The sequence below is a fragment of the Gnatocerus cornutus genome, chromosome 5 (assembly GCF_029298725.1).
Source record: "Gnatocerus cornutus isolate USDA-ARS CGAHR chromosome 5, icGnaCorn1.1, whole genome shotgun sequence".
Classification (NCBI taxonomy): domain Eukaryota; kingdom Metazoa; phylum Arthropoda; class Insecta; order Coleoptera; family Tenebrionidae; genus Gnatocerus; species Gnatocerus cornutus.
This window is the reverse complement of record NC_142237.1, coordinates 2,838,433-2,863,625: the sequence shown is the minus strand read 5'-3', so window position 1 is coordinate 2,863,625 and position 25,193 is coordinate 2,838,433. Positions and strand designations below refer to the sequence as shown.

Below are 25,193 nucleotides of genomic sequence, written 5' to 3'. Positions count from 1 at the left end.
TTGCACTGCATTATTGGACTAAGCCATGGACCACAGGAAAAATGTTTAAAAAAAACTTGCTATATTAATAAGGATTTCTGTACTAGAAGCCACCTATTTCACGCTCCTATGCATTTGTTATACAGAATCGGAAGCAAAAATGTGTTTTTTATCACCAATAATTTTGTCGTCGCGTCGCTTTAAAATTGTAATCTGTAAATTTTAGCCATTTTTAAAGCATAGTGGAACCAAACGCTAAATGATTTTTTTAATACATATAAATGTGTTAAATATATCTCCTTAGTTGTCATTTTAGATTTGATTCAAATTGTTTTTAAAATTTAAAAAAAAATACATTTTTATCAAATTTGTCAAAATTGGAACTACGCATACACCAAACGATCCTTTAGTTCACTTTAGATTGTAACAAAAGCCCTACGATCTCAAATACCTTCAGACAAATAAATGAAGTGATTTGTGAAATTTGGAAAATAAATGTAGTTTGAAAGTGTTTCGTCATGATATTGAAAACTAGCGTTTTATCTCAAATTTAAACCACAATTTGCATAAATTTAAAATAAACAAAAACAACAACTTTTTTATCACAGTTATCTTAAAAAAAAATAGTTAGCGTATGTTTCCACTAAAACTCTAAATTTCAGTTCATGGGCGTCGCGACGCCAAGCTGACAGTAATAAAAAAAACGTTATTTTCTAGAACGTAATACTATAAGCTGTAAGCATTTGAACAAATAGCGCATATTTGTTTTCCAACTAATTTTGGATTTTTTTTAATTTAAAAAATATAAATTGGGCAATTTTGTGATCTCATGTTACTTCAATCAGTTAGTCACGATTTTGATCACTTTTTCCATTATTAAATATACATATAATATACCTTGAAAATACATATATTTCGAATACTTTACAATGTTTAGAGATTTTTTTCCTCCTCGATAAAGTTAGAAAAGAGGTAAATGGTCGATGCTTTTTTTAACAACACAATCGACTTTGTATTGCATGAATGAAAGGGTTAAAAGTAACAGCACCTATACAGGCTGACCCATCTAAGACTAAATATCTTTGTCATTTATGAACGGATTTTTTCAAAATTTAAAATATAATTTTTTTAATAGATAAGGATGATGTGACATTACCAGCGTCATCCTTGTCTTAAAAATGTTAATTTTACCTTGTCTTAGTTTAAATTTTAGTTAGTTAAGATTTATGTCATTTTATAAAATATCAATAATTACATATATGAGTGTGTCAAAAATTAACGTCTAGCAAGTCAATTTCCTATGGCTTTAAAAATCGTCCAATTAGATTCATTCAATCCAATTTTGGATTTTCCAAAAAGCCAAGTCGTCTTTCGACCAAATAAATAATTTGTTGCTGAAATTAGTGGCGTCAATATCAGAAAGAAAAAAAAACTGCAATTTTGTTTAAATAACAAAGAGAAAACAATTTTTATTAAATGTTAAAAATAATCATAATTTTCAATAATACAAACATGTTACCGCCGTAATACCCATAGATGTATTGTGCAGCAAAGAAGATTATTTTCATACCAAATCGACCACTTTTGACCCCGATCCATTTTGATTTGGCCAAAAGTTCTCAGAATTTTTTCAAATTTTTTTATCCAACCCAAAAAAATAAGCCATAACTTTTTCAAGAATGTTATTTTTCAAAATTTTTGTTATGAAATGTATTTTTCAGGGTTTTTCTCATAAAAGGCGAAAATTTCATTGAGTTTATCTTATTTTTTTTTGTTTTTTATTCTGAAAAGTACGTTTTAAAACAAAAATTTTGAAAAATAAACGTCTCAATATGTTAATTTTTGAAAAAGTCATAGCTATTTGAAAATATAAAAGCCATTTTCTGAAAATATTCATAACTTTTTTGAGTTGAGTAATAAAATTTTAAAATATTCTGCGACTGTTTTTCATAGGCTAGAAAAAGATGAAAAACTTTCAGCCAAATCGAAAAGGGTCGGAGTCCAAAGGTGGTCGATTTGGTATAGAATACCTCCTAATTATATTATTTTTACAATTTGTTATAGATCATAGTTATAATTAGAATTTCAGGTGCTTTTCTGAGCGACATATTTTATAAATTAAAATTATCACATATGAAAGACATAATTGTAGTAACACTTTAAGACACCAAACCACAAGAAATTGTTATTCCTCACACGAAAATGCAATTTGCTTTGTCTTGATATGCATTAAAACTGAGAAATTACTTAACGAAAATGACCATTCTCAGAAGTTCAAGCACAAATAATCTTAAAAAGAATAAATTAATTTGGTCCACTACATTTTTATAACTCACATCTAATGTCAATTTGACTTTGACTTTGAATTTGGCTTTCCACTGTGTCAATTGTCCTGCCGCCGTGTCACTTGTCATTTAACTCTCGTAAACCGTGGTCTTCAATCCTCTTGTCAATCCCTAAAGTACGCTGAGCCGTTTCAGTTCAAGGAGTTAACTGATTTATTGAAGTCTGTCATTTTAACGTCAATTAAGTTTACAGTGGACCAGATTGTTTATACAAAAATCAAAGGAGAAAATTTGAACCGATCTCTTGGCAACACGCAAGTGTATCCTCCAGACCATTTCCGCGCGGCCTTGTGATTGGTCAACTTTTCTTTTCTCAGTTTCCGTTGGAGTTGGAACTTTTTTTCAGCAATTTACACATTCACAGCTTTTTCCGATATGCCCGGTTTTCGGCTAGGCATGAGTTCTGAGACACCCTGTAGAATATATTATATTATCCTACATACATTATTGTGAATAACATTATCTGGATGTGACTTTTAGTCTCCTGGTCAAAAACTTTGTTGGTCAAGAACCTGATGAACCCCCTCAAATCACGACGTTGCAATTCCTATTACTGAATTGTATCGTCTGATCGTATACAACAGTTTATCGATTTCACTGACCTTATATTTTGTCTATTATGTGGTTTTAGTCTACGGGCTGCCCATATCTTTTACAATACAAATTAGTTAATTGGCACAAGCGTTCGCGAAGCGAATAGTTCGGCGAATTTCATTAATCGAAAGAGGAGAGAGGCTTTTTCTCAGTTGACAGAAGCAGAAAAATGAGATTTGACAACTTTGTGACGTTTTCTCGAATTATCGTCACATTTACCTACCCTTTCCTATCTTACCCCTGCCAAGTCCGCAGCATTCAAAAGTGAATAACATTTTATTGAGAGCAAAAATTGGAAAAGCGATTGTGTCGCATTTGAGACCTACGTCACAAACATCGAACTTCGAGAGTTGAAGAAAAAAATAATTGGTCAAAAGTCTGCGTCAAAGATTTATTTGGAAAGGTCAACAGCGACTGGGGAGAGTTGCAACAAGGATAATAAAAGAGATGAGTACAATTATGTTGACAACGATGATGCCTACCAGGATCTTCTCTTTGGCGGTGTTGAGGCCAATGGTGTCGTTGGTACTGGCATTGGCAGAAAGGAACGTTTCGGATGGCATTTTTGACAGATGTAATGTGACAAGTTAACAGTTTATTTTATAATTTATTTTAAATGTCTAATCAATATAATTAACGACTATTGCACAAGTTGTTTTATTATTACAGTTTATGTATATAAAAAAAAAGAATTGTTGTTCATTACAATTTATAAAAAAACAAAGTAAAAATGGTAAATGCAACACGTAGCCGATAAAATTTCAATTCCTTCAAATGAAAATCACTTTTCGTTTTTTGTTATCTTCATAAGCAAGTGAGCCACTATTTTCACTCCAAAATTCCTAAATAAAAAACTTAAACTGAAAACCTATTTTTCTCACAATACATGATCCTTCATTGTAATTTCCTTCCACACACACCATAGTGTCTGGAATTTGGTTTCCGTAAACTAATTTGCATTCCTCGTTCGATAAACTAGTAATTTCAACATACTGTAGGTGCCCGGAAACTCCAGAATTAGCAAAGAAAATCTCATAATTTAAACACTTTTAGAAATGATACTTATAATCGCTAATTTGACCCCATCCTATAGCCACCAGAGGAGTGCTGTCGTTAATAGGAAGAATTAAAAGCTGCATTTCCGAGATAATCTAAAATCGAACTTTATATTGTGTCTTTGGACTCAGAATCTAACGAGACCAACATCATTCTGTATTGTTTCTGTATCAAAGTCTGGATGAAGGACGTACCTACTGAGAAGTTGCAAAAGTATATTGAGATCAGGCTGTTAGAGTTAGAGATCCTAATTAAATTATAAAAAGTGTAGCACTAAAACAGTATTAATTAGAGCAAAATTCGTATTTTGGTAATAGCATTTGTGCGATCAATAATACGCGAATCTGTAGACAAATTGATTTACATTCAGATACAAAATTTAGGCAAACTGAAACTGAAAAGTTTATCTCTACCTCAAGTAAGATGGTTTACGTCGCTGAAGTTGGCGTCATTTTACCGGATTCAGATACATATTCTTAACGCCGCAGTCATTCGTTTCAAATAACGCGCGGTCATGCATGCGGCTCGCACTTTTCACATGCAAATTTCCACCGATCGTCGTCTTTTTTTCACACAATTTTTAACAAAATGACACCGTAATGACCTTCTGCCCCATCTTCAATCAAAATTCTGCTTCTACATGTGAACAAAGTGGTAAAACTCAACCCTTAACCAAAAAAAATTACAAATAAATCACTTAGTCCCCATATCGCATATACGCCTACCACCCGTCAGAGGGTGGCAATCTCAACCTCTCAAACACCGCCTCCGACTGTTTGGAAAAATCCGCAATGTAGCCTCTTGAATTTGACATCGAAAAATCACAAATAACTCACTTAGTAATCCCACATATTGCGTATACTTCTACTACTTTTGAGAGGGTGGCAATCATAACCCCCTTTTTACAGTATACGGCATTTTTCGAAACACCTCAATGTAGCCCGTTCAAAATAATATAAAAAAATGTATAAATAAATCGTCAATTAATTTACATAAGGATTTGCCCCTGCCGTCAAAGGGTAGAAAGCCAGCACCCTTTACATATTCACGTTTTGTAAATGTAAAAAATTAAAAATTTAGCATAACGTCATTAGTATCAAAAAATTTAAAAAAATGTACTAAATAATGTTTTATATTTGTAATAACTTTATTAACTCTCAAAGGGTAACGTTTTATTTAAACAAAATAACCAGTTCTTTTATCCGTCAAGCCAGAATACATCTTCTCTATTTTAGATTTGCAGACTTTACAGGGGATACATTTTACAAATGAGGAGCAGACTTTCAAAATGCAGTTTGTCCTTAATAGCATATATCTAGAAATGAATAAAATCTGCAGCTCCTTTACGAAATAACTTGCATTTTTAAACATGTGGCAATAAAATGAGGAAAATTATGTACTATTTGCACACAAATTTCACGACTAGAATAGAAGAGAATTTCGCAAGAAAACAAACTGGCGCCAATGTATCAATTTGTGAAAGATGGATAAACTGCACTTTGAAAGTCTGCTCCTCAAGTAGGATCTGAAGAAACGTTATTTCATTTCAAAACATCGTAGACAAAATGGCGGGCCGACTTATTATGTAGCCAAGTACATTTCATATTGTAAATCAAATAAAGAGCTAGGTAAATGAAATTAAATTAAAGGAAATTAGATGGTTCCGTCACGAAACTAACCATTACATTTTCATGCCTAATAGGTTCTAAATGACAAAATGCGCCAGACGTTACAAAATGTTACAAATCGAAATTACAAATTCCAAGTAAAATTATCTATACGCATGTACTTATTCCTTAAAATATCAATTATTATCCTGTGTAGGGTAGACACCACCCAGGATTTTCCATTACAGTTCACCAAACGATCTAGTGCAGTTGTGGCTTTGACTTTTTAAACCGTTTACAGCGATTTTACCGCAAACCTTCATAAACATAATCGTCCTCAAGTGGTTGGGTCTTATCTGCATTGAAATAAACCGCTAGGATAGACGTATTTTGAAGAATTCTATTGTTTCGATTTGTAAGACTGACCAGCTGGGTAAAAATGTGTATTCCGGTTCAGATCTAAACACCATAGAATGTTTATGTTTATAGGGGTTTGCGGTAAAGTAGCTGTAAACGATTTAAAAAGTCAAAGCCATAACAGCACTAAATCGTTGCGTAAACTGTACCTACGTGTCAACGCAACTCCGAGCCTTGACAAAATCACGTACGTCTGATAAGCAAACGAATAATGATAACAATCACATACATAAATTCCTTGGTGGTGACGTGTCAACGAAAAGGATGGTCAAAACAAAACAACCAACTTAACGAATTTTTTATTGTTATTAGTCTAATTAGATAATCAGGTGAGTACTCAAAACATATAACATCCAGAGTGTCTCAAAACTGGCGAAAATGAGTTAACAACAGATCCTGGCTAAATTTGCTAAAAACAAATTAATTAATGCAATTTAAAGTTAAACAATCAAATACGTTTCTTTTCATGACAAAAACGATGTTGCTAAGTATCTAACAATGTAAGGTACATTTGAATATTGATTCATAAAATATTTGTGATCGGTTAGCGTTACATTGCTCTAATTTAAAATCTAAGGAGCTATTTCAATTTCATTTCCTTATTAATGCTAGGCAGAACCTGAGGTTATCGAGTCGTTCAGAAATTCTGAGACGCCTATATAGTATATGCATTGATTTTCTCAAAATTATTTGTACTTATTTACCTAATAAATAAAAAGTAAATTTAGTTAAAATAAAAATCCAAAGTCCATGCAAAAGTGATTTATTTGTAATTTTTCGATGTCACATTCATGAATGGTTGAAATGAATAATAATAATTATCTAGTTAGGTTAAGGGTTGAGTTTTACCACTTTTTTCGCATGTAGAAGCAGAATTTTGATCGAAGATGGGGCAGAAGGTCATTACGGTGTCAATTGGTCAAAAATTGTGTGAAAAGTGCGACCGGCATGCATGACCGCGCGTTATTTGAGGCGAATGACTGCGGCGTTAAGAATATGAATCTGAATCCGGACATTTTGTTGAAATTAGAAAAAATGTATTAGTTGCAATAAAGTACAATAATTACGACTTCTAATTTCCTATTATGCTGATTATCCAGTCATAGTAAGGCGTGATTCTTGTAAATCCAGACGGATTGGTACTTTCACAGCCGTTTGCACTAATAAAACTAGCAATTCCGACAATCATGAAGTAGCCAACTTCATTTCTTTGAACAAGTGGACCGCCGTTATCGCCCTACAATTGTTTAAATTAGTACGAAAGAATCACATTTTAACTTCTTACAGTGCAAGTGCCCTCGTTGAAATTCCCCTCAACACAAACCAGTTCGTCTGTAATTTGATTCCCGTAAACAAGTTTGCATTCTTCGTTACTCAATGTAACCACATCAGCGTATTGAAGACGTTCGGAGAGCTCAGGAAGCGCTAAAATTTCAATTAAATTAAACTAACCAAGAGAATAAGAGGAATTTGTGGAGAAATTGTCATCGTTCTATATACCAATATAACTAGTAATAGAAATAGTATTAGTAATAACTGATGAGTTATTTTTCAAAACTCAATAAATCCAATTTTGACTGACAGTGGGTTTAATGTGAATTTGAGACTTTTTTAGGAGAATCTAATTTCTTGATAAAACATTGTGTTACCTTCTTATGCCAAAATAGTTGAAGTGAATTTGAAGAAAATTGAACAAATTATCATTTTTTAAACGCTTGTAAAAATTTATGAAATAGATTTATTGAGTTTTGAAAATCAACTCCACAACTAGTACTTACCATCGCTCGTTTGACCCCATCCCAAAATTCTGAACGTTGAGCCCTCAAAAATCGGAGGTGCATAAAAGTAAGCACTCATTAAATAATCTGAAATAAAAGTTAGACCCTTGATCTCCTCGTTAAAAACACACCAGTTTGCGTTACATTCATCCTCAGTTTAATAATCCCCAGATCAGCATGGATTGTTTCCGGATCAAAATCCGGATGAAGAACGAACTCCGAACTTGCAACAGTAACTCTATTGGAATCGGCTTCTGTCAAACTTATTGATCCCAATTTTATTGTAAAAAGTGTAGCACTAAATATTTGTGTCAAATGTTAAGAAGAAAGTTTAGTAATAGTAGTTTACTTGTAAACACAGTGGCCTGAAGTCAGGACAAACGCTCTGCGGACTAAAGATCCTCCACAGAAGAATTTACTGGTTGCTGTTCGAACTTCTATAGCTGCGGCGTATGGGAATTCAGCTGCTAAAGCGGTTGTTCCACCAATTATGCGAGCACCTGAAGGATTTCCAATAAATTTAAAAACAAATATATTTTTAGGCGAGTTAAACTAAAAATGAAATTTTTAGGCCTTAAAAGCGGCCTAAAAGTGAGTCTTTTCTGGCCGCAAACATTTTCGGCCAATCTATGGTGGCGCCATCTATACATGGTTCTGCATATTACATCAAGATACCGATATTACCCTCAATTTTATAATTATTTGGGTAAAATCAAATCAACAAACTGCTGTAAAGTGCACCAAAGATGTATTGAATTGCTGCTAACGAACATGTCTAGCAGTGCTGCTGCTGCAACATTAAAAAGCACATCAAACCTAATTCATACAAATTGTGATGCTACACATGCCGAAACTGCAAATGTAAATTAAGAAAATATGAACTTTTCTGAACGATTCATAAATATTTACAATTATTCAGTTGTTATAAATGATTAGATCAATAAATAATTAATAAAAATTAATTAACTTACAAATTTAATGATGTCGCCTAAAAAATCTTGTATGTATCACGGCCAAAAGTGCCATTTTGCCCTCGCCTAAAAAAGGCTCGGCCAAATAAGAAACACTTTTTGGCCTTGGTACACAAATAACTATTTTGTAAACTTACCTGGTTTGGCTGTTATTTCCAACACTACAAACGCGGAAATAAACAAATAGCACAACTTGAAGTTCATTTTGCAGGCAATTTTTCGTCAATTTAAGAGGCATTATTTCTTATCTTTATAAAAATTTCAAATGTTATAATAGGATGTTGATAAATCTTATCTAAAATTGAAATAGATGTACTTATCAGAATTATAGAAGTGGATAAAGGAGGATTTCTAAACACCACAAAAACAAGTAAAAAAAAACACAAAGCAAAAATAAAACCAGATAAGAAAAAAATAGGATTTTTAAGTGAATTTTAATTTCCCACTAAGCTAATTATCCATTTATAGTAAGGAGCAATTCTTGTAAATCCAGAAGGATTAGTACTTTCACATCCGTTCGCACTAATGAAACTAGCAACTCCGATGATCATGTAGCTTCCTCCTACAAATCGAACAAGTGGACCACCAGTGTCGCCCTAAAATTATTTTTTGAGCTAATAAAAAATTGTTGAATTTATTTTTTACTGTGCATGTTCCCTCGTTGTAATTTCCTTCAATACAAACCATTTCATCCGTAATTTGATTTCCGTAAATCATTTTGCATTCCTCGTTGCCTAATGTTGCCAATTCGGCGTATTGGAGGTGTTCAGGCTGTTCAGGTTCAGCTAATAACGATAATAAAATAATAAGTATTATAAAAATGCAAGAAAAAAATTTGAGCAAAATACACACAGTCGCTTGTTTGTCCCCACCCTAAAATCCGAACGGTTTTACCGTCCTCAACAGGAAATGAATCAAACAAAGCACTCCTTAGATAATCTGCAATTAAATTTAAATCCCATCTATATGATTCTCTTCTAAATAAACGCACCAGTTTGCGTCACAGTCATCCTTAACTTAATTAGTCCAAGATCAGCCTGGATCGTCTCTGGATCAAAATCTGGATGGAGAAAGTACTCCGAACTTGCAAAAATCAATCTGTGAGAATCTGGTTCGGTCAAAGTTAGCGATCCCAACTGAATTGTAAAAAGTGTGGCACTAAATTTAATTAGCAATTAATTAAATCTTGGCAAATTTGAGACTTACTTGTAAACACAATTGCCCGAAGTCAGTATCCATAAATTGCGAACTAGAGCTCCACCACAGAAGAATTTACTGGTTGCTGTTTGAACGTGTATAGCGGCGGCGTAGGGAAAGTCGGTGGAAAGAGCATTTGTTCCCCCAATTATGCGAGAATCTGAAAAAACGGACGGTTTTAAATGTATTTGCAAAAGTAGCGATCAAAATTTATCGGAAAGTAAAATTTTATGAAAATTTAACGGTTTATTAATGTGACAGTGTGTAAATTTTACAAAATGTTTGAAGCTAAATGACGATTTTTGCTATAGACAAACGGTTTTGTAGGCTGTATTCGCAAAGTAGAGGTCCAAGTACATCAAATAGTAAGTTTGTATTAAGACTCAAGAGTTAATTATAGGAAAATCGGCACATGAATTTTTAATTACTAAAATATTGGAAGCTCACCAGATATGGCGGTTGTTTCCCAAACTAACAATGCAACAATACATAAATAAATCATAACTATTTGTATGTAGGTACTTTTTTCAGGTAATTCCGGTAAAATCTAAAATTTGATTTATAGTTGCTGAAATTATGAAAATACGTTATCTTAAAACTACGTTTTGACGTTTATAGTACACGTGATCGGCGATTAAAAACTGCCAATAATTCTCAAATTTCAATGGCTATAAATCAACTAGACACAATTTACAAGGAACGTGTGGCCAAAAAATTTTTTTCTTTTTTATCTAAATTACTTATAGAGCCATTGTCACTCTATCTAAGCTAACATTTTGATAACTGCGATAATCAACAAAATATGATATGCTGTAAATAACCATAGACATGACAATTGCTGCTTTTTGACATTGCAATAACAGCATTGTCTTATTTGACACCACGCATCTAGGTTTTATTAACTCTCATTGCCTATTTTATTTTTCAATTTTGATAATTTTTTAAAAATATTTTTTTGTAAAAGTAAAACAGATTACACATTTCTGAATCAAGAACATTAATATCTTCCAAATTATGAAAAAAAAATATGAGTCTTAATTTAAAATAAGAAAGTTGAATATCGCCCAAAATATACTAAGACATTTAGAAAAATTCTGAAATCATCAGCTTATAGTAAGTTAAAAGCCATTTAATTTGTTTTTAAAATTTTTAAAATCGGTTTATAAATAAAACTTCTACAACGCCTGTCGTTTTTTAAAAATCACCCTGTATTAGAATTTTCCCTTTTTATAACTGTATGATAAAAATCGTTAATTCTTAGTACAGTAGAGTCTCGATGATCCAGCACTCCACTAGACCGGCACATAAAGTAATCCGGCACTAAAACTATTCACCTCGACACTCGCTAATCCGGCACTAAAACAATTCGCCTATTTATTCCTGCAAAAGCTTTTTTATCCTTAAGTAAATTTATAATTTGGGCTGAAGAAAATTGTGTGTCTGCTCAGGAAATTATGATTCTAAGAAATCTCCGTGAAAAAGCTTTTAAACAAGAATTGATAATTAATACACCGTGGTCCACGAGTGATAATGAGCCTGACCAAACTCAAACTGCAACTCAACATACATTTTCATACCTGTCGTAGATATTTGAAATGATCGTCAAAGTTGACAAATTTTTCAGAACAATCTACTCACGCTATTATGCCTTTAATTTATGAAGACTGCTAAGTTTTAGCATTGCTTTTTCCTGCTTAAGGTTTCGTCGGAGGAGATGCCATTCCACATGCGATTAGAAACTGTCTTGAGTGAAAGGATTTGTCGAAACTCTGACAGCTGTCTTGTTGTAAATATAAATTTGGCAACGAATGCTATGAAAATGTATTTTGGGTTGCAGTTTGAATTCGATCAGGCTCATTATCACTCGTTGACCACGGTGTATACAAAAGCCGATATCTGATTTTTTTCAAAAATAAGTGCGTTTCTTTGTTTACATTTTTAATAAACTTATTTTTGTTCCTATTTTGTTCATTTAATTGATCACCGACCAACGTCTACTAATATAATATATATAATATACTAATAATAAAAATTATCAAAAGTTAAGACTCATTGCTTTAAGATAACACTTTTTTTAACTTAATCAGTACAATAACAAATCGATTTAGTTCCTTCGCAAATTCGGATAAAATATCCACAAAAGAATGTATATAATTCATTTGTGTATCACCACTTTGCTAGTTTTGGAAATAACCGCCAAACCAGGTAAACAAACAAATTCCAATTACCACAAAATGAGAAAATTTTTCCAGATTCTCGCATAATCGGTGGGTCAGATGTGTTTCCTACTCATTACCGATATGCAGCCGCCATCGACGTTCAAACCGCAGCCGGCAAATTCTTCTGTTGTGGTGCTTTAGTTCGCACTCGCTGGATACTCACTTCAGGCCACTGTGTTTACAAGTAAATTTAAAATTCGAAAATGTATTACCACTAATACAAACATTTAGTGCTACTCTTTTCACAATTCGGTTGGGATCCTTATCTTTGACAGCAGATGATGCAAATAGACAAACTTTTACTAGTTCGAAGTATGTTCTTCATCCAGACTTTGATCCAGAATCGTTCCAGGCTGATCTTGGGCTAATTAGATTGAATGCGACTGCAGAGCAATCTGGTTCTGGAATTAAAAAGTCAAGAGAAAGATTTGAGTAATTTTTATTTTAGATTCTGTAAGGAGTGCGCTACTTTATAAAGTGCCTATTGGTGATGGTATAACAGCCAGAGCGTTAGGATGGGGACAAATAAGTGACTGTGAGTTTCCTTTCTACTTTCTTGAATCATTGCTAACATAAATGTCCGTTTTATCTGTTTACGCCCGATATTTTTTGCATAAGCAACACATTTCACAATAACTTCACTTAAAATATTATTTTTTCTCCAAACGTCACAAAAGTCACTATTTTTTAGTCGTTTTTAGACAGCAAAGTAGACAATTTTGTTATAAATAATGAAAAGCGCTCGTTGTCATAGAAACACTTTTGCTGCCTAGGCAAAACTACTTTTTGTGACGGTTACTATTTGAGACTTACATTTTGCACTTGCACGATCTTAACTTTGAAACCAATATTTTTCACAGTAAATACCATCAATGACAACTACATGCATAGCCATCCAAGTGTTTAGTTCAATTTGCGTTCACTCATTGTCGGTCGTGGAACTAAATTTAACGTTTGGAGAAAAAGTAGTGTTTGTTATTTGGCCGAAAAGTGGCTTACCTGTCTCGCAATTTTGCATACGCTCGGTTACGCTATGCGTCGCCTCGCTACTGCAATTTAATTGCTCGACAAAAAGTACTACTTTTCTGCCATATAACAAAATCTACTATTTTATAAGCGCTCAAATTACCTAAGACGAGATGGTTTGTTAAACGTAACATGTGTGTAAAATACAAAAAAAATCAGACGTAAAGAAATAAAATGCCTGTATTATGTTGCTAGCTGACTCTGCATTGTCTGAAAAACTTTTGTACGCCGAAGTGGTAACTTTAAACAACGACGAATGCAAAGTAATTTACGGAAATCAAATTACGAACGATACAATTTGTGCTAAAGGAAAGAACAACGAGGGAACTTGCACTGTAAGAAACAACACGCGATGATTGTGAATTAGCTGAAGAAATGTTTTAGGGTGACACTGGTGGACCGCTTGTTCTACATGCAGCAGGCACCTACATGGTTATAGGAGTTGCTAGTTTTATTAGTGCAAACGGATGTGAAAGTACTAATCCCTCTGGATTTACAAGAATCGCTCCTTACTATGACTGGATGATTTGTACTATGACTGGATAATATGTATAATTCAAATTCGCAAATTACATATACTGTAGCGCAAAATTGCAAAATTAAACTTTTTTTCTTGAGACTCTGTTTTTGTTATATCGCTCCCATTTCTTTGTTTACACTTACTAATGTACAATTGTTACTCTACTTTATTGCTTTATTAAAGAAAACAAAGTTATTGCAACTTAGCTTAGAAAACAAAGTTATTGCGACGGCGTAGCCGGAGTGCTTTAATGATTGAGCGCTGTAATAGTTATTTATGTATTTAGGGCATAATGTGGATGTTTATGTTAGAGGGCAACTAGATTACAAGATCGAGCACGGCTAGCTATGAAACGCAGCAAACTGCAATGCATGAATGTGTTATAGCCTTAAAAGAGAGAATAAAGGACAAAAAAAACCATTACAACCAGTTACCTTTTGAATTTAACTGTTTGGTGATAATTAGGACTAAATGCAATTTGAATATAGCGGGCAAAGAAAGCAAGTCGATTCATAGCCAGTCGCTGTTGGTTGTGAGGTTGCTATGACACCTGAATGCCCTAGGGCGTAATTGTCAGAGAGGTGATAGGATAAAGAGAAGGCACACAGTTCCACGTTGCACGCAGTTTGAATAGACCAAGAGGAAATGCTTTCTATCTCAACAAGTTTTCTGTTCGTAGACACTGGCGTAGACGCTTAGTTTCTTTTCAAATTTTGCGCTCTACGCGTAACATGACAGTTACTAGAGTCTAACCAAAACACAACAACACCACAAGGTGACCACGAGGTGTTTGGTTTATAACCTGTACGAATTGTTGTTTTGTTGTTTTTATTAGAGAAGCATGAAGTGTTTTGTGTGAAATCGCGTTTATTCACTGGGTGGAGAATTTTCATTTCATAAGTAAGTATTAATGCGATTTCATTTGATACACAAAAACGTAGTGTAATACGAGGGTAATTCCAAAAATTTTGAGAATAAAAAAAACAGAACAAGTTAGATCAAAACTGTTTATTACAGCTTTTCGAAACAGGCTTCTTGAGCTTCTATACAAGAGTGCATGCGCTTGAACCAATTCCTAAAGCATCCAGCCCATGCCTCTTGGGGTAGCGCGCTAACTTCGTCCTGGAATGCTTGCATCGCGTCATCAGGACACTGAAACGATCGGTTTCGGAGTCATAGGTGTATACCCAGGTTTCATCATCTGTAACAATCTCTGATCCACGATTGGAAGTGCCATCTTCAAAACGATCCGGCATGTAGCGGCACCAATCTACACGCGCGTCCTTTTGCTCCTGCCTCAGCTGGTGTGGCACCCAACGCGATGCAATTTTTTTACTCGCAGGTGTTGGTGCAAAATGCTGTCCAACGCTGCCGATCTAATGTTTAAGATGTGCTGAACCTCGCAACATGCGATTCGACGGTTATTCACTATTAGTTCCCCCACAGCATTAACGTTTTCTGGAGTAACTGCGGGTGAAGGTCACCATACCAGCGGTAAGCCGTTGCTTTGGAAGGACTTTCATCCCCAAATGCCTCTTTCAATTTTTCAAGGCACCGTTCCTCCTTTATGTCAACTTTGAAGTCGTACAGGATCATCGCCCAGAAATGTTCTCTGGTCAGTTTCATTTTTATAGCTGATTCGCGCTTCTATTATAGACTGAAGGGTTAGAGGGGGTGAGTGAAATTTTTGTGGTATAGTCACCACTAGTCGTCTGTCGTTATTGTCATGAAAACAGATAACTTCCCACCCTACTTGCTTCTTCTATTCTCAAAACTTTTGGAATGCCCTCGTATGTGTCTGTTTAATAACAATTTTCTTTATTTTTAGACTACCAAAAAATCCCGAATTTTGGTTTGCTAGCTTTAAAACGTATCCGACTGGAAAATACTATTTGAACTCCTTGCGTATTTGTTCAGTTCATTTTCCATCAAAAGCATTTTTATACAACAGGGAAGGCGGAAAAAGAATTTTAAAAAAAGGCGCCATTCCACTGCTGGACTGGTATGTTGAAATTAGAAAGGAGAGTAAAGTTAATAAAAAGAATTTAACTGTTGTAGGTCTAATATTCCTTCACATGGGCGGGATCATGATTATTATAGTTCTAACAGAAACCATGCATGTGAAAATTTTGTACCAGCGGTATCCCCAAGGTATGTAGCTACTTCATTGTTTTCCTCTACTTATGAAAATTTGTGTTTCACATATTTTAATCAGTGAGTGAATTTCTATTGTAAATATTTGGATTAACTATATTTTTATTTACAGCAGGATAGAGTTGATAAAACCTGTCTCCACACCAGGAATGAGTTTTGAAGCTACGAATGTTCTAGATTCATCAGCTGATGATAGATCTTTGTTATTCGATCACCCAAGGTAATAAATGTCTACATTTTATAATTAGTGTATAAATAACGATGATAAATTCTAGAACACAAGAAAAAGAACGATTTGGAGGCCTATTAAAATTGGAAATCTTACCGTGGCGCATTTTTCTACACCGCGACGTGCATCCAGAAATCTGAAATTAATTAATGAAAAAAATAACTTGCATATAAAGACTGTTAAGAACCTCCGTGATAACGAACGTCGGTTGAAGAAGAAAATCAACAATCTGAAACAACTGATTGGAAACATGAAGAAAAAGGACCTCATTTCTGAAGATGCTGCAACAACTTTAATTGTAAATGGAACATCCACGTCTGATTGATAGGTACATTGTTTATGATTTTTTTGTTCTTAGGGACTAGAAACAGATACGATTGGAGAACTAGTCAAAAAAAAATTGAAAGAAAAAAAAGTACCATTCAATCGAGAATTGAAGAGATTTGCTCTTACATTGCAGTACTACTCAACCAGTGTTTATTATTATTTGCGAAAATTTTTTGGAAAAAATGTGTTACCGCATCCTAGAACACTATCTCGTTGGTATTTAACTGTAGAAGGGACTCCCGGTTTTACTAAAGAAGCTTTCCGTACCTTGGAAGAAATGGCAAGTAGATGTAGTAGCTTGCAGTCTATTGGTAGATGAAATGTCTCTAAGACAACAAGTAAATTGGACAGGCAAAACATATGTAGGTTTTGTTAATTTGGGGACTGATATGGATGTACCAAATAATAATGAAGAAATGCCCGAAGCAAAAAATGCTTTGGTTTTTTATGCTGTTGGCCTCAATAAGAGGTGGAAATTACCTATTGTTTATTTCTTTGTAGCAAATTTAGGGGGCCGTGAACGTAAAAACATTCTCATAAAATGTTTAGCACTATTACATAAAACAGAAGTGACTGTTTGTGCCATAACTTTTGATGGGGCTAGTGTCAACAAAACTATGTGCTCATCATTAGGGGCATCATTTAATTTTTCCTGTTTAAATGCAAGCATTAAGCACCCGACAACAAATAATCCGGTGTATTTAATTTTAGACATATGTCACATGATGAAATTAATTAGAAACACTCTGGCAGATTCAGATTTTTTGATCAATGGGAAGAGAGAAAAAATACACTGGGCTTTAAGAATAATATAATAAACGTGCGTTTAGCAGTTCAAGTTTTGAGCGATAGTGTAGCAAAGGGTTTAAGGTACTGTGACAGTAATTTTTTTAAATTTAAAGGTGCAAGTGCCACAGCAGAATTTTGTGAAGTTTTTAATACGGCTTTTGACATACTGAATAGTAGAAGCAATTTTAATCATCAAATTCATCAAAAACCAATATCTCAATTGACAGTGGATTATTATAAAAAATGCACCGAAAAAGTAAACAAGCACATTTCTGAATTAAAAATGCCCGATGGAAAAGAAGATGTCAACTCCCAACGACAAACGGGTTTTGTAAGAATGATTATAGGGTTACAAAATTCTATTAAAATATTTCAATTTTAATCAGAAAAAAACATAAATAAATCTTTTGACCTATAAACTTTCGCAGGATCATTTAGAAATGTTTTTTGGGTGCATTAGGAGTAGGGGAGGCTTTAACAATAACCCCAACTGCGTACAGTTCCAAGCTGCGTATAAAAGATTGTTGACACAAAACCAAATTTCAGCCTCACCAACTGGAAATACAGGGTGTCCCAGAACTCGCGCCCCAGAGCGCAAGGGAGGGTGCCGACAGCAATACAGATGGTAAATTTCAAAACAAAAATTGACTAAGTTTAATAGTATTCGAGAACTGATAAAAAGTTAACAACCAATCCCAGTAGCTTATTCGAGAAGTGGAGTAAATGGCCATCCCAATTTCCTAGGCAACGGGAATCTAATGCTTAACTGACCAATGGATGATAGTATGTGTCCAAAGTTACCAATTTTCAAATTCTGTTCGGCTTCGGGATTGGCTACAGTTTTTTTGTCTTATCTCGGTTATTTTTTGAGTTAAAAAATTATGGTTTTAAAATTTTGGTTCAGAATTGTTGCCTCCATAAGCCCTTTTCCTCTGGGGCGCGAGTTCTGGGACACCTGTATATCCATTTTGGATACTAGTGCAGCAGTTTCCATACCAACGGTTACTCCCAGTACTTCTGATGGTATAGTTGAGGGCCCAGTTATTTGCCAACCTATAGATCATGACTAGGTACATAGTGTATATTCCTCCACTATGTATGTTGACAACGTGGTGGAATACATAGCAGGGTTTGTTGTAAAAAAAAATAAAAAAAAATTATTTGTGATATTTGTTTAACGTCACTACAAACCACTTCTACAAACAACCTGCTGATCAACCTAAAAAACAGGAGCAGGTTAATTAAGCCTTCAAAATCTGTTATAAAAATTTGTCAAACAGCAGAAAAATTCCACCCCAATATGTTGTTAATATTATCGGTTCTAATAAGAAACGAATTAAAAGATTGTGTTATGTTCCCTGAGTTGAACGAACACATTTTAATTCAAAATAGGGTGGACAATCACAGAAATTTATTAATTAATTATATTATACATTTTCTTTAGAACTAAGATTACATCACATTTCAAATACTAAAGAGAAAAATAGTCGCATTCGTCAAAAACTTATTAAGTTGGTATTATTTTTAAATGAGTAAATGTAAATAGTAGTAAATAAGCAATATGTAAATAAATCTTGTAAATATTGTATATATATGTTAATGTGTTTGTAAATATAAATTGTAAAATTTGATTCCTCTTTGTTTTTTACCATCCTATTTCTCAAGAATGTGAAAACACTCTTAAGCCCGGTATTTATTAAAGATTAGTACTTGACTATAACAAGAACATCAATACTTAATTTCTAATCAGGAGTAACTAAAGGTGGAAAAATCAGCGCTTAGTTGATAATGGATTTGAAACAATCCTAAAAAATCATTGTGACATCATGTAAGTATTAATAAAAAAAAATGTTTTCCTTCTTTTAAATTACCCGCACATATTGATGATTGGAGCGTAGTAAGTTTCTGAACCATTTTGGTTCCATTTGGTCTTCGAAAACTTGTTGAGGTAGGAAACATCGGTGCTCCTTGTCAATCCAACCTGCGCGCAACATTTACATGTTGAGCGATAGGCATGCCTTCTCTTTAATCTATCACCTCTCTGGTAATTGTACCTCTAACGTACCGCAAATCCGAGCCATAAAAAGCCAATAATTAAACGGTAAGACATAACATAGTTAACGCACAAGAGTTGTATTAAACTTTTTGGCCAAAAAAACGTTTAATTGAAATAGTTGAAATGCGATGACCCGCTAATGAGTTTTTTTTTTGGATAATTGTGACATTTATTTAAATGGCGCTATTTTTTTTATTTGTCAAATTTTTTATTTAAAAAAGATAACTCGATACAGTTAAGAATTTGCTCTTATTGTGGAACTGATCCAGTTGTAAAACGGCGCAGTTCTTGTAAATCCAGAAGGATTAGTGCTTTCACATCCATTTGCACTCATAAAACTGGAAACTCCGGCGACGAAGTATATGTTGGTCACTGATTTTGAAAGTAGAGGACTACCAGTGTCTCCCTAATAAGAGCGATCATTAATCGTCTGATTTATCATTAAAATGTGTTTCTTACCGTACACGTTCCTTCATTGTAATTTCCTTCAACACAAACCATACTGTAATTTGTAATTAGGCTACCATAAACCGATTGACATTCTTCGTTAGTTAAAGCCACTACTTCCGCGTACTGAAGGTGCTCAGATAGCTCAGGATCAGCTAAAATTACATAGTCTTTAGCAGAGTACAAAAAGTGATTGCGATTAGTACTAACAGTCACTAACTTGTCCCCATCCCAAAACCGTCAAGTGCGTCTCATCAGTAATGGGGCTAGTATCTATTCCAATGACATTTCTGTAGACTACAAATAAAAAATTTACATTTATTTTCCTAAAGAAATAAGCTCACTGTTTGTAGAAACTTCCATTCTTAGTTTAATTAACCCGATATCATTCTCAAAAGTCTGAGGATTGAAATCTGGATGAACGAAATACTCAGAAGTGGCGAGAGTAACTCTATTCTCATCTTCCTCTGTTAAGGTCGATGATCCCAACTGAATTGTAAAAAGTGTAGCACTAAAATTCTTCGTTTTACAAAAATAGGAAAATATTTCAGACTTACTTATAAACACAGTGACCGGATGTCAAAATCCACTGGTAGCGAATGAATGCACCTCCACAGAAGAACGTGCTGTCTTTAGTTTGGACGTGGATGGCTGCAGTTCCTGGGAATTGACCAGCTCGGGCCGCAGTTCCACCAATAATACGGGAATCTGAAATAATAAATATGCGTTATTCCTAAAGAATAGTATAGATGATTAATTCTTACTTGGTTTAGCGGCTGTGTCATTCAGCAGCAATGCTGCTATAGTTAGAAAAAGAAAAGTGACGTTCATCTTTGATATTGAATCGGCAAAGGTATGATACATTTATTCTGAGTTTGTTATTTTATATTTCCTAGGCAGAATTAATTTCAATTGTATTTATAGTAGCTGTTAAGATATCAGTTGTAAACATATTATTATCTTGATCAAGACGACGGTTACTACTAAATTTTTGTAGTAAATTTGCTCTTACTTTAAAGACTTTATCTAAAGAAATAGTTTTATTATTATTTCATTTATTTATAAGTATGTTTTATGTGCTTTATGACGTTTGACTTTGGAAAGTTTATCGCAAACAATAGAAGATTTGAAAGCAATCAGTTTATTTAATCTGAATATGCCACTTCAGTGCAATTCCAAACTTATTTATCGAGACAAGATCAAACAAAAGGCTAAAATAATGGACTAGACTAGTTTATAAATATATTGTCAGAGTACTTTAGGTACTTTAACATTATTTTGAGTAAAAAAAAAATACCTATAACATATGGTAAATATTTTGATTCCTAAACTAAACATGATAAACTAAGCATGATTAGAATGTTTTAGAATTCAAATTGGCCAAAGTTATTTCACTGGTACCGAATCAAAGTACCACAACAGAAAAATTTGCTGTCTTCGGTAAAATAGTAAACAATTATAAATATTTAATTTGCAATATTGTATCAGAGAAAAGAAATTTGCATATAAAATGAAAAAAAATATATAAATATTGTATAAATGTACAAAACCGTTTTGCGTTATGTCAGAATGAGTATGCAGTATGAAAGACCAATTTTTACATCAAAAACTAACAAGGTAAAATTAACCCCAATCCACTAACTTTCTACTCCACTGGCAAAAACGCACTTGGAATGACTTGTTTCTTAAGCAACCAGCAATTTGAGTTTGTTAACTTTTAAAATCAGTGGCACACAAGCAAATTTATTGGCCCCGATTTATCAATTTTGATTTTTGAAAAACGTAATTTTTGGCATTAAATCTCATATGGCACTAGATTAAAACTGAGCGCTCCGTTTGCTCTACCTCTACATGTACAAAAAAAGTAATTTTTCTAGCATCATAATTAATAGCGATTTTTAGCCAGGTCACTAGTGTTGGCGGATCCTGTACATGCATTTCAAAAACACCCTGTATAGAAACCGCAAATCGAAGAAATAACTACTAAAGGAGGAGAGGAAAACGAATGACATAGAAGGTTCACTACAATCTAAAGAGAAAAATGCAAAATAAAGGCTATGTACCGTTAGTATGATACCTGTAGTTACATCAGTCAGAAGAAACGCGGTTAGGTACACTTAGCAGAAGAAAGTTGATATTTACTTTTCATGAGATATTGACGCAGTATTCCATAATATATTTCTTTATCTAATCTGACGTTGATATTTTATTCATCAATCTTAAGTTTAGTTGATTTATTATTGCATTTTTTGATCAACAATGATTATGACAGTTTAGTAGCAGCCTACTTATAACAATAAACAATAACAACAAATTTCATAAACAAACCTTTTTAAACAATTTTGGATTTAATTAATTAACAATCCTTTTATTTAAATAAAACTTATTTATAAACAGCCAATCTCTTGAATTTTCTAATCAAATTTTGACTCACAAGATTTAGCAGCCAAACCCAATTACACCCTTATTTTATATTCTATAAAATGAATTAAATTATTAACTCTCTTTGATTCTACCAGTGCTGGTCAGTAAACTATAAAAGTCATGTCTTAAATAATGACTCATCCTATCAAGTTAATAAGTTATACATTTTATTCTAATCAAGATAAAGAAAAATTAAATTTAGGGAAAAGTTCCACCTGTCCCTGACGTCAACAGCTGAAATCTGCACAAAATCATCAAAATTCTTGGAGAAATCCGCTTATTTCGAAGTTAAACAACGATTTCTCGCTGATTCTCGCCGCTTTCTGGCTTGGATTTGCAACGAAGAGCTCGAAATCTACAAAACCACCAATTTTTATCAAGATTCAACGGCTAAATTGCAAGAAAACAGCTGAAATCTGCACGAAATCATCAAAATTCTTAGAAAAATCCGCTTATTTCGATGATAAACAACGATTTTTCGTTGATTCTCGCCGTTTTCTGGCTTGGATTCGCAAAGAAGAGCTCAAAATCTATGAAATCACCAATTTTTATCAAAATTCAACGATTGAATTGCAAGAAAACAGCTGAAATCTGCACGAAATCATCAAAATTTTTAGAGAAATCCGCTTATTTCGATTCTAAACAACGATTTCTCGCTGATTCTCGCCGTTTTCTGGCTTGGATTCGAAATAATTTTTATTAAGAAACAAGTGTTTTCCAGTAAACTATAAAGATCTTGTTTCGAAATAATGACTCATACAATCAAGTTATAGTCCGGTCAAATTAGACCAAAAAGCTAGGGTGAAGTTACAAAAATTCGCAACAAGCTGAATATTGGTACAATTGTTCAAAATACAATTATAAACAAACCCTTAAAGTTCCCATCATTCGAGTGTATGGAATTTTTTTTATTCAAAGTGAAAGGTCAAAAAAATAAGTTTTACGCGATTTTCAGCAAAACGGTAAGTTTTATCATAAAAATACGTCAAACTAAAATTGTAGATCATAAAATTATCTATAAAAAATATATTAACACTTTTTTCCTACAAGCCACCGTTTCAGAGATTCAGCGATTCAAAAAGTTGTAACAGTTGTAATCGTCTATACAGGGTGTCCCACAACTCGCGCCCCAGAGAGCAAGGGAGGGTGCCGACAGCAATACAGATGGTAAATTTCAAAACAAAAATTGACTAAGTTTAATAGTATTCGAGAACTGATAAAAAGTTGACAACCAATCCCGAAAACTTATTCGAGAAGTGGAGTAAATGGCCATCCCAATTTCCTAGGCAACGAGAATCTAATGCTTAACTGACCAATGGATGAGAGTATGTATCCATAGTTACCAATTTTTAAATTCTGTTCAGCTTCGGGATTGGCTACAGTTTTTTTGTCTTATCTCGGTTATTTTTTGAGTTAAAAGTTTATGGATTCAAAATTTGGGTTCAGAATTGTTGCCTGTATATAGAAATAGATAATAGATAAAAGATATAGATAATAGATATAGATAATAGATAATAGATAATAGACAATATTTCCGAGATATCTAATATTTTTATTAAATTAATTAGATATATTGTAAAATCAGACAAACCATTTGCAATTACGAATTTGCTTTCATCGTGGGGCTAATCCAGGAGTAGTAGTATTCATCAACTCTAGTAAATCCTGAAGGATTAGTACTTTCACAACCACCAGTACCAATAAAACTAGAAACTCCAGCAATGAATAACGTATTTCCGGATTTGGAAAGAACTGGACTACCAGTATCGCCCTACGATCATTAAGTAAGCACTAACTTCTTCAAAAGGGCGACTCACAGTGCATGTTCCTTCGTTGTAATTCCCTTCGACACAAAGCATATTGTCCTTAATTTGATCCCCGTAGACCAATTTACAGTCTTCGTTTGAGAGTGCTACAACTTCGGCATATTGAAGATGCTCAGAAAGCTCAGGATCAGCTGAAAATACGCTTGTAGTAAAGAAGAAGTGTTTGGAATTTATGCGCACAATCGCTGATTTGCCCCCATCCATATACAATCAGAGGAGTGTCGTCGGCAACTGGAAGTGTGTTGAAACCAATAATGTGGACATACTCTGCAATCAAACCCATGCATTTCATTATTTCATTAAAATTAGCTCACCATTAGAAGATATCTGCATCCTGAGTTTAATCAGACCTACATCATGTTCAATAGTATTCGGATTGAAGTCTGGATGAATGAAGTATTCAGAAGTGGCAAGCGTGACTCTGTTGGGATCTTCTTCTTTCAAATACACAGATCCCAGTTGGATGGTGAAAAGTGTAGCACTAGAAGAATACGCGTCACAACTTTTTTTTTTCTCGGTGAGCTTACTTGTAAACACAGTGGCCGGAAGTAAATATCCACTGCCAACGGACGAAGGCGCCACTACAGAAAAATGTGCTGTCTTTGGTTTGAACTTGGATAGCAGCAGCGTATGGGAATTGACCAGCTCGCGCCGGAGTGCCACCAATTATACGGGAATCTGCGATGAGAGGCTAATACTAGAATGATAAAGTGTCTATTTTCTTACCTGGTTTTGCAGTTACTGCAACGAGTAGTGCTGTAGCACTGAGATGGAAGAAAAGAAGCTTCATTCTTGAATTTGGCTAAATGATATTATTTCGATGTGATCTTATTTATATCATTGTTATTTCTAATCGTGATTCGTTTCAGGGCTTGATACTATTGGTTAGATAATGTGTTTGATTGTAAAGATTTTATCAAAAATTGTGGCTTTTATTAGCTGATCACCGTAAGAAATATTTGTATGTTTCAGATGAGTACAGAAATAGTTATTTGTTTCACTAGGCTAGAAAATGGTCTTTTGGAAATGCAAGGAAATTATTGAAATCCGAGCCCGAAGGGCGAGGATTTCAATTTCCGAGCATTTCCAAAACATTTTCTAGCCGTGTCAAACACGAAATTTTGTGCGCCGACAATTATTAATAGTTATTTATTTTGACTTTTTGTTTGAATTTGAAACGTCATTCCCTCATTTAGGGGAATTTCATCAGCTGGGAAATAGGTTGGTAGCAC

General features: G+C 33.8%; 5 protein-coding genes and 1 pseudogene across 5 annotated transcripts; 2 read left to right on the top strand and 4 right to left on the bottom strand.

Annotated features, from left to right (window-relative positions):
* Positions 1 to 6,786: 6,786 nt before the first annotated feature.
* Positions 6,787 to 8,964, bottom strand: LOC148173704 (brachyurin-like). The gene is made up of 6 exons (XM_088037309.1): positions 8,885 to 8,964; positions 8,126 to 8,276; positions 7,908 to 8,074; positions 7,777 to 7,863; positions 7,284 to 7,423; positions 6,787 to 7,235 (listed from the first exon to the last, which is right to left on the bottom strand). Exons 1-6 carry the CDS (start codon positions 8,949 to 8,951, stop codon positions 7,071 to 7,073), a joined length of 777 nt encoding a protein of 258 aa, XP_087893435.1. The 5' UTR covers positions 8,952 to 8,964; the 3' UTR covers positions 6,787 to 7,070.
* A 217-nt stretch (positions 8,965 to 9,181) lies between these two features.
* Positions 9,182 to 10,485, bottom strand: LOC148173703 (brachyurin-like). Its single transcript, XM_088036766.1, has 6 exons — positions 10,392 to 10,485; positions 9,954 to 10,104; positions 9,739 to 9,905; positions 9,600 to 9,686; positions 9,393 to 9,532; positions 9,182 to 9,343 (listed from the first exon to the last, which is right to left on the bottom strand). The coding sequence occupies exons 1-6, from the start codon at positions 10,444 to 10,446 to the stop codon at positions 9,182 to 9,184; spliced, it is 762 nt and encodes a 253-aa protein (XP_087892892.1). The 5' UTR covers positions 10,447 to 10,485.
* Positions 10,486 to 12,088: 1,603 nt separating this feature from the next.
* On the top strand, positions 12,089 to 12,599 carry LOC148173702 (cathepsin G-like). The gene is made up of 3 exons (XM_088035520.1): positions 12,089 to 12,149; positions 12,197 to 12,347; positions 12,395 to 12,599. Exons 1-3 carry the CDS (start codon positions 12,089 to 12,091, stop codon positions 12,597 to 12,599), a joined length of 417 nt encoding a protein of 138 aa, XP_087891646.1.
* A 775-nt stretch (positions 12,600 to 13,374) lies between these two features.
* On the top strand, positions 13,375 to 13,735 carry LOC148173701 (epithelial serine protease pseudogene; annotated as a pseudogene).
* A 5,763-nt stretch (positions 13,736 to 19,498) lies between these two features.
* LOC148173700 (brachyurin-like) lies at positions 19,499 to 20,786 on the bottom strand. Its single transcript, XM_088035860.1, has 6 exons — positions 20,476 to 20,786; positions 20,269 to 20,419; positions 20,056 to 20,222; positions 19,922 to 20,008; positions 19,724 to 19,866; positions 19,499 to 19,670 (listed from the first exon to the last, which is right to left on the bottom strand). Exons 1-6 carry the CDS (start codon positions 20,573 to 20,575, stop codon positions 19,500 to 19,502), a joined length of 819 nt encoding a protein of 272 aa, XP_087891986.1. The 5' UTR covers positions 20,576 to 20,786; the 3' UTR covers position 19,499.
* Positions 20,335 to 24,789, bottom strand: LOC148173699 (brachyurin-like). Its single transcript, XM_088035861.1, has 7 exons — positions 24,688 to 24,789; positions 24,489 to 24,639; positions 24,276 to 24,442; positions 24,142 to 24,228; positions 23,953 to 24,092; positions 23,727 to 23,906; positions 20,335 to 20,419 (listed from the first exon to the last, which is right to left on the bottom strand). Exons 1-6 carry the CDS (start codon positions 24,749 to 24,751, stop codon positions 23,736 to 23,738), a joined length of 780 nt encoding a protein of 259 aa, XP_087891987.1. The 5' UTR covers positions 24,752 to 24,789; the 3' UTR covers positions 20,335 to 20,419; positions 23,727 to 23,735.
* Between the last annotated feature and the right edge of the window lie 404 nt (positions 24,790 to 25,193).

What these genes read in the sequence shown, in the direction of transcription:
- LOC148173704 (XM_088037309.1), bottom strand. Translation starts at nt 8,951, where the DNA reads ATGAACTTCAAGTTGTGCTATTTGTTTATTTCCGCGTTTGTAGTGTTG. An exon ending in ATGGGGTCAAACGAGCGATG is followed by an intron (nt 7,424 to 7,776) that starts GTAAGTACTAGT and finishes TTGAAATTTTAG; the next exon opens with CGCTTCCTGAGCTCTCCGAA. An exon ending in TCAACGAGGGCACTTGCACT is followed by an intron (nt 7,236 to 7,283) that starts GTAAGAAGTTAA and finishes AAACAATTGTAG; the next exon opens with GGCGATAACGGCGGTCCACT.
- LOC148173703 (XM_088036766.1), bottom strand. Translation starts at nt 10,446, where the DNA reads ATGATTTATTTATGTATTGTTGCATTGTTAGTTTGGGAAACAACCGCC. An exon ending in GATGACTGTGACGCAAACTG is followed by an intron (nt 9,687 to 9,738) that starts GTGCGTTTATTT and finishes ATTTAATTGCAG; the next exon opens with ATTATCTAAGGAGTGCTTTG. An exon ending in GTGGGGACAAACAAGCGACT is followed by an intron (nt 9,533 to 9,599) that starts GTGTGTATTTTG and finishes TATCGTTATTAG; the next exon opens with CTGAACCTGAACAGCCTGAA.
- LOC148173702 (XM_088035520.1), top strand. Translation starts at nt 12,089, where the DNA reads ATGTATATAATTCATTTGTGTATCACCACTTTGCTAGTTTTGGAAATA. An exon ending in GGAAATAACCGCCAAACCAG is followed by an intron (nt 12,150 to 12,196) that starts GTAAACAAACAA and finishes AAATTTTTCCAG; the next exon opens with ATTCTCGCATAATCGGTGGG. An exon ending in TCAGGCCACTGTGTTTACAA is followed by an intron (nt 12,348 to 12,394) that starts GTAAATTTAAAA and finishes ACAAACATTTAG; the next exon opens with TGCTACTCTTTTCACAATTC.
- LOC148173700 (XM_088035860.1), bottom strand. Translation starts at nt 20,575, where the DNA reads ATGTATCATACCTTTGCCGATTCAATATCAAAGATGAACGTCACTTTT. An exon ending in TGACACAGCCGCTAAACCAA is followed by an intron (nt 20,420 to 20,475) that starts GTAAGAATTAAT and finishes TTATTATTTCAG; the next exon opens with ATTCCCGTATTATTGGTGGA. An exon ending in ATGGGGACAAGTTAGTGACT is followed by an intron (nt 19,867 to 19,921) that starts GTTAGTACTAAT and finishes ATGTAATTTTAG; the next exon opens with CTGATCCTGAGCTATCTGAG.
- LOC148173699 (XM_088035861.1), bottom strand. Translation starts at nt 24,751, where the DNA reads ATGAAGCTTCTTTTCTTCCATCTCAGTGCTACAGCACTACTCGTTGCA. An exon ending in TGCAGTAACTGCAAAACCAG is followed by an intron (nt 24,640 to 24,687) that starts GTAAGAAAATAG and finishes CTCTCATCGCAG; the next exon opens with ATTCCCGTATAATTGGTGGC. An exon ending in ACAACGAAGGAACATGCACT is followed by an intron (nt 23,907 to 23,952) that starts GTGAGTCGCCCT and finishes TAATGATCGTAG; the next exon opens with GGCGATACTGGTAGTCCAGT.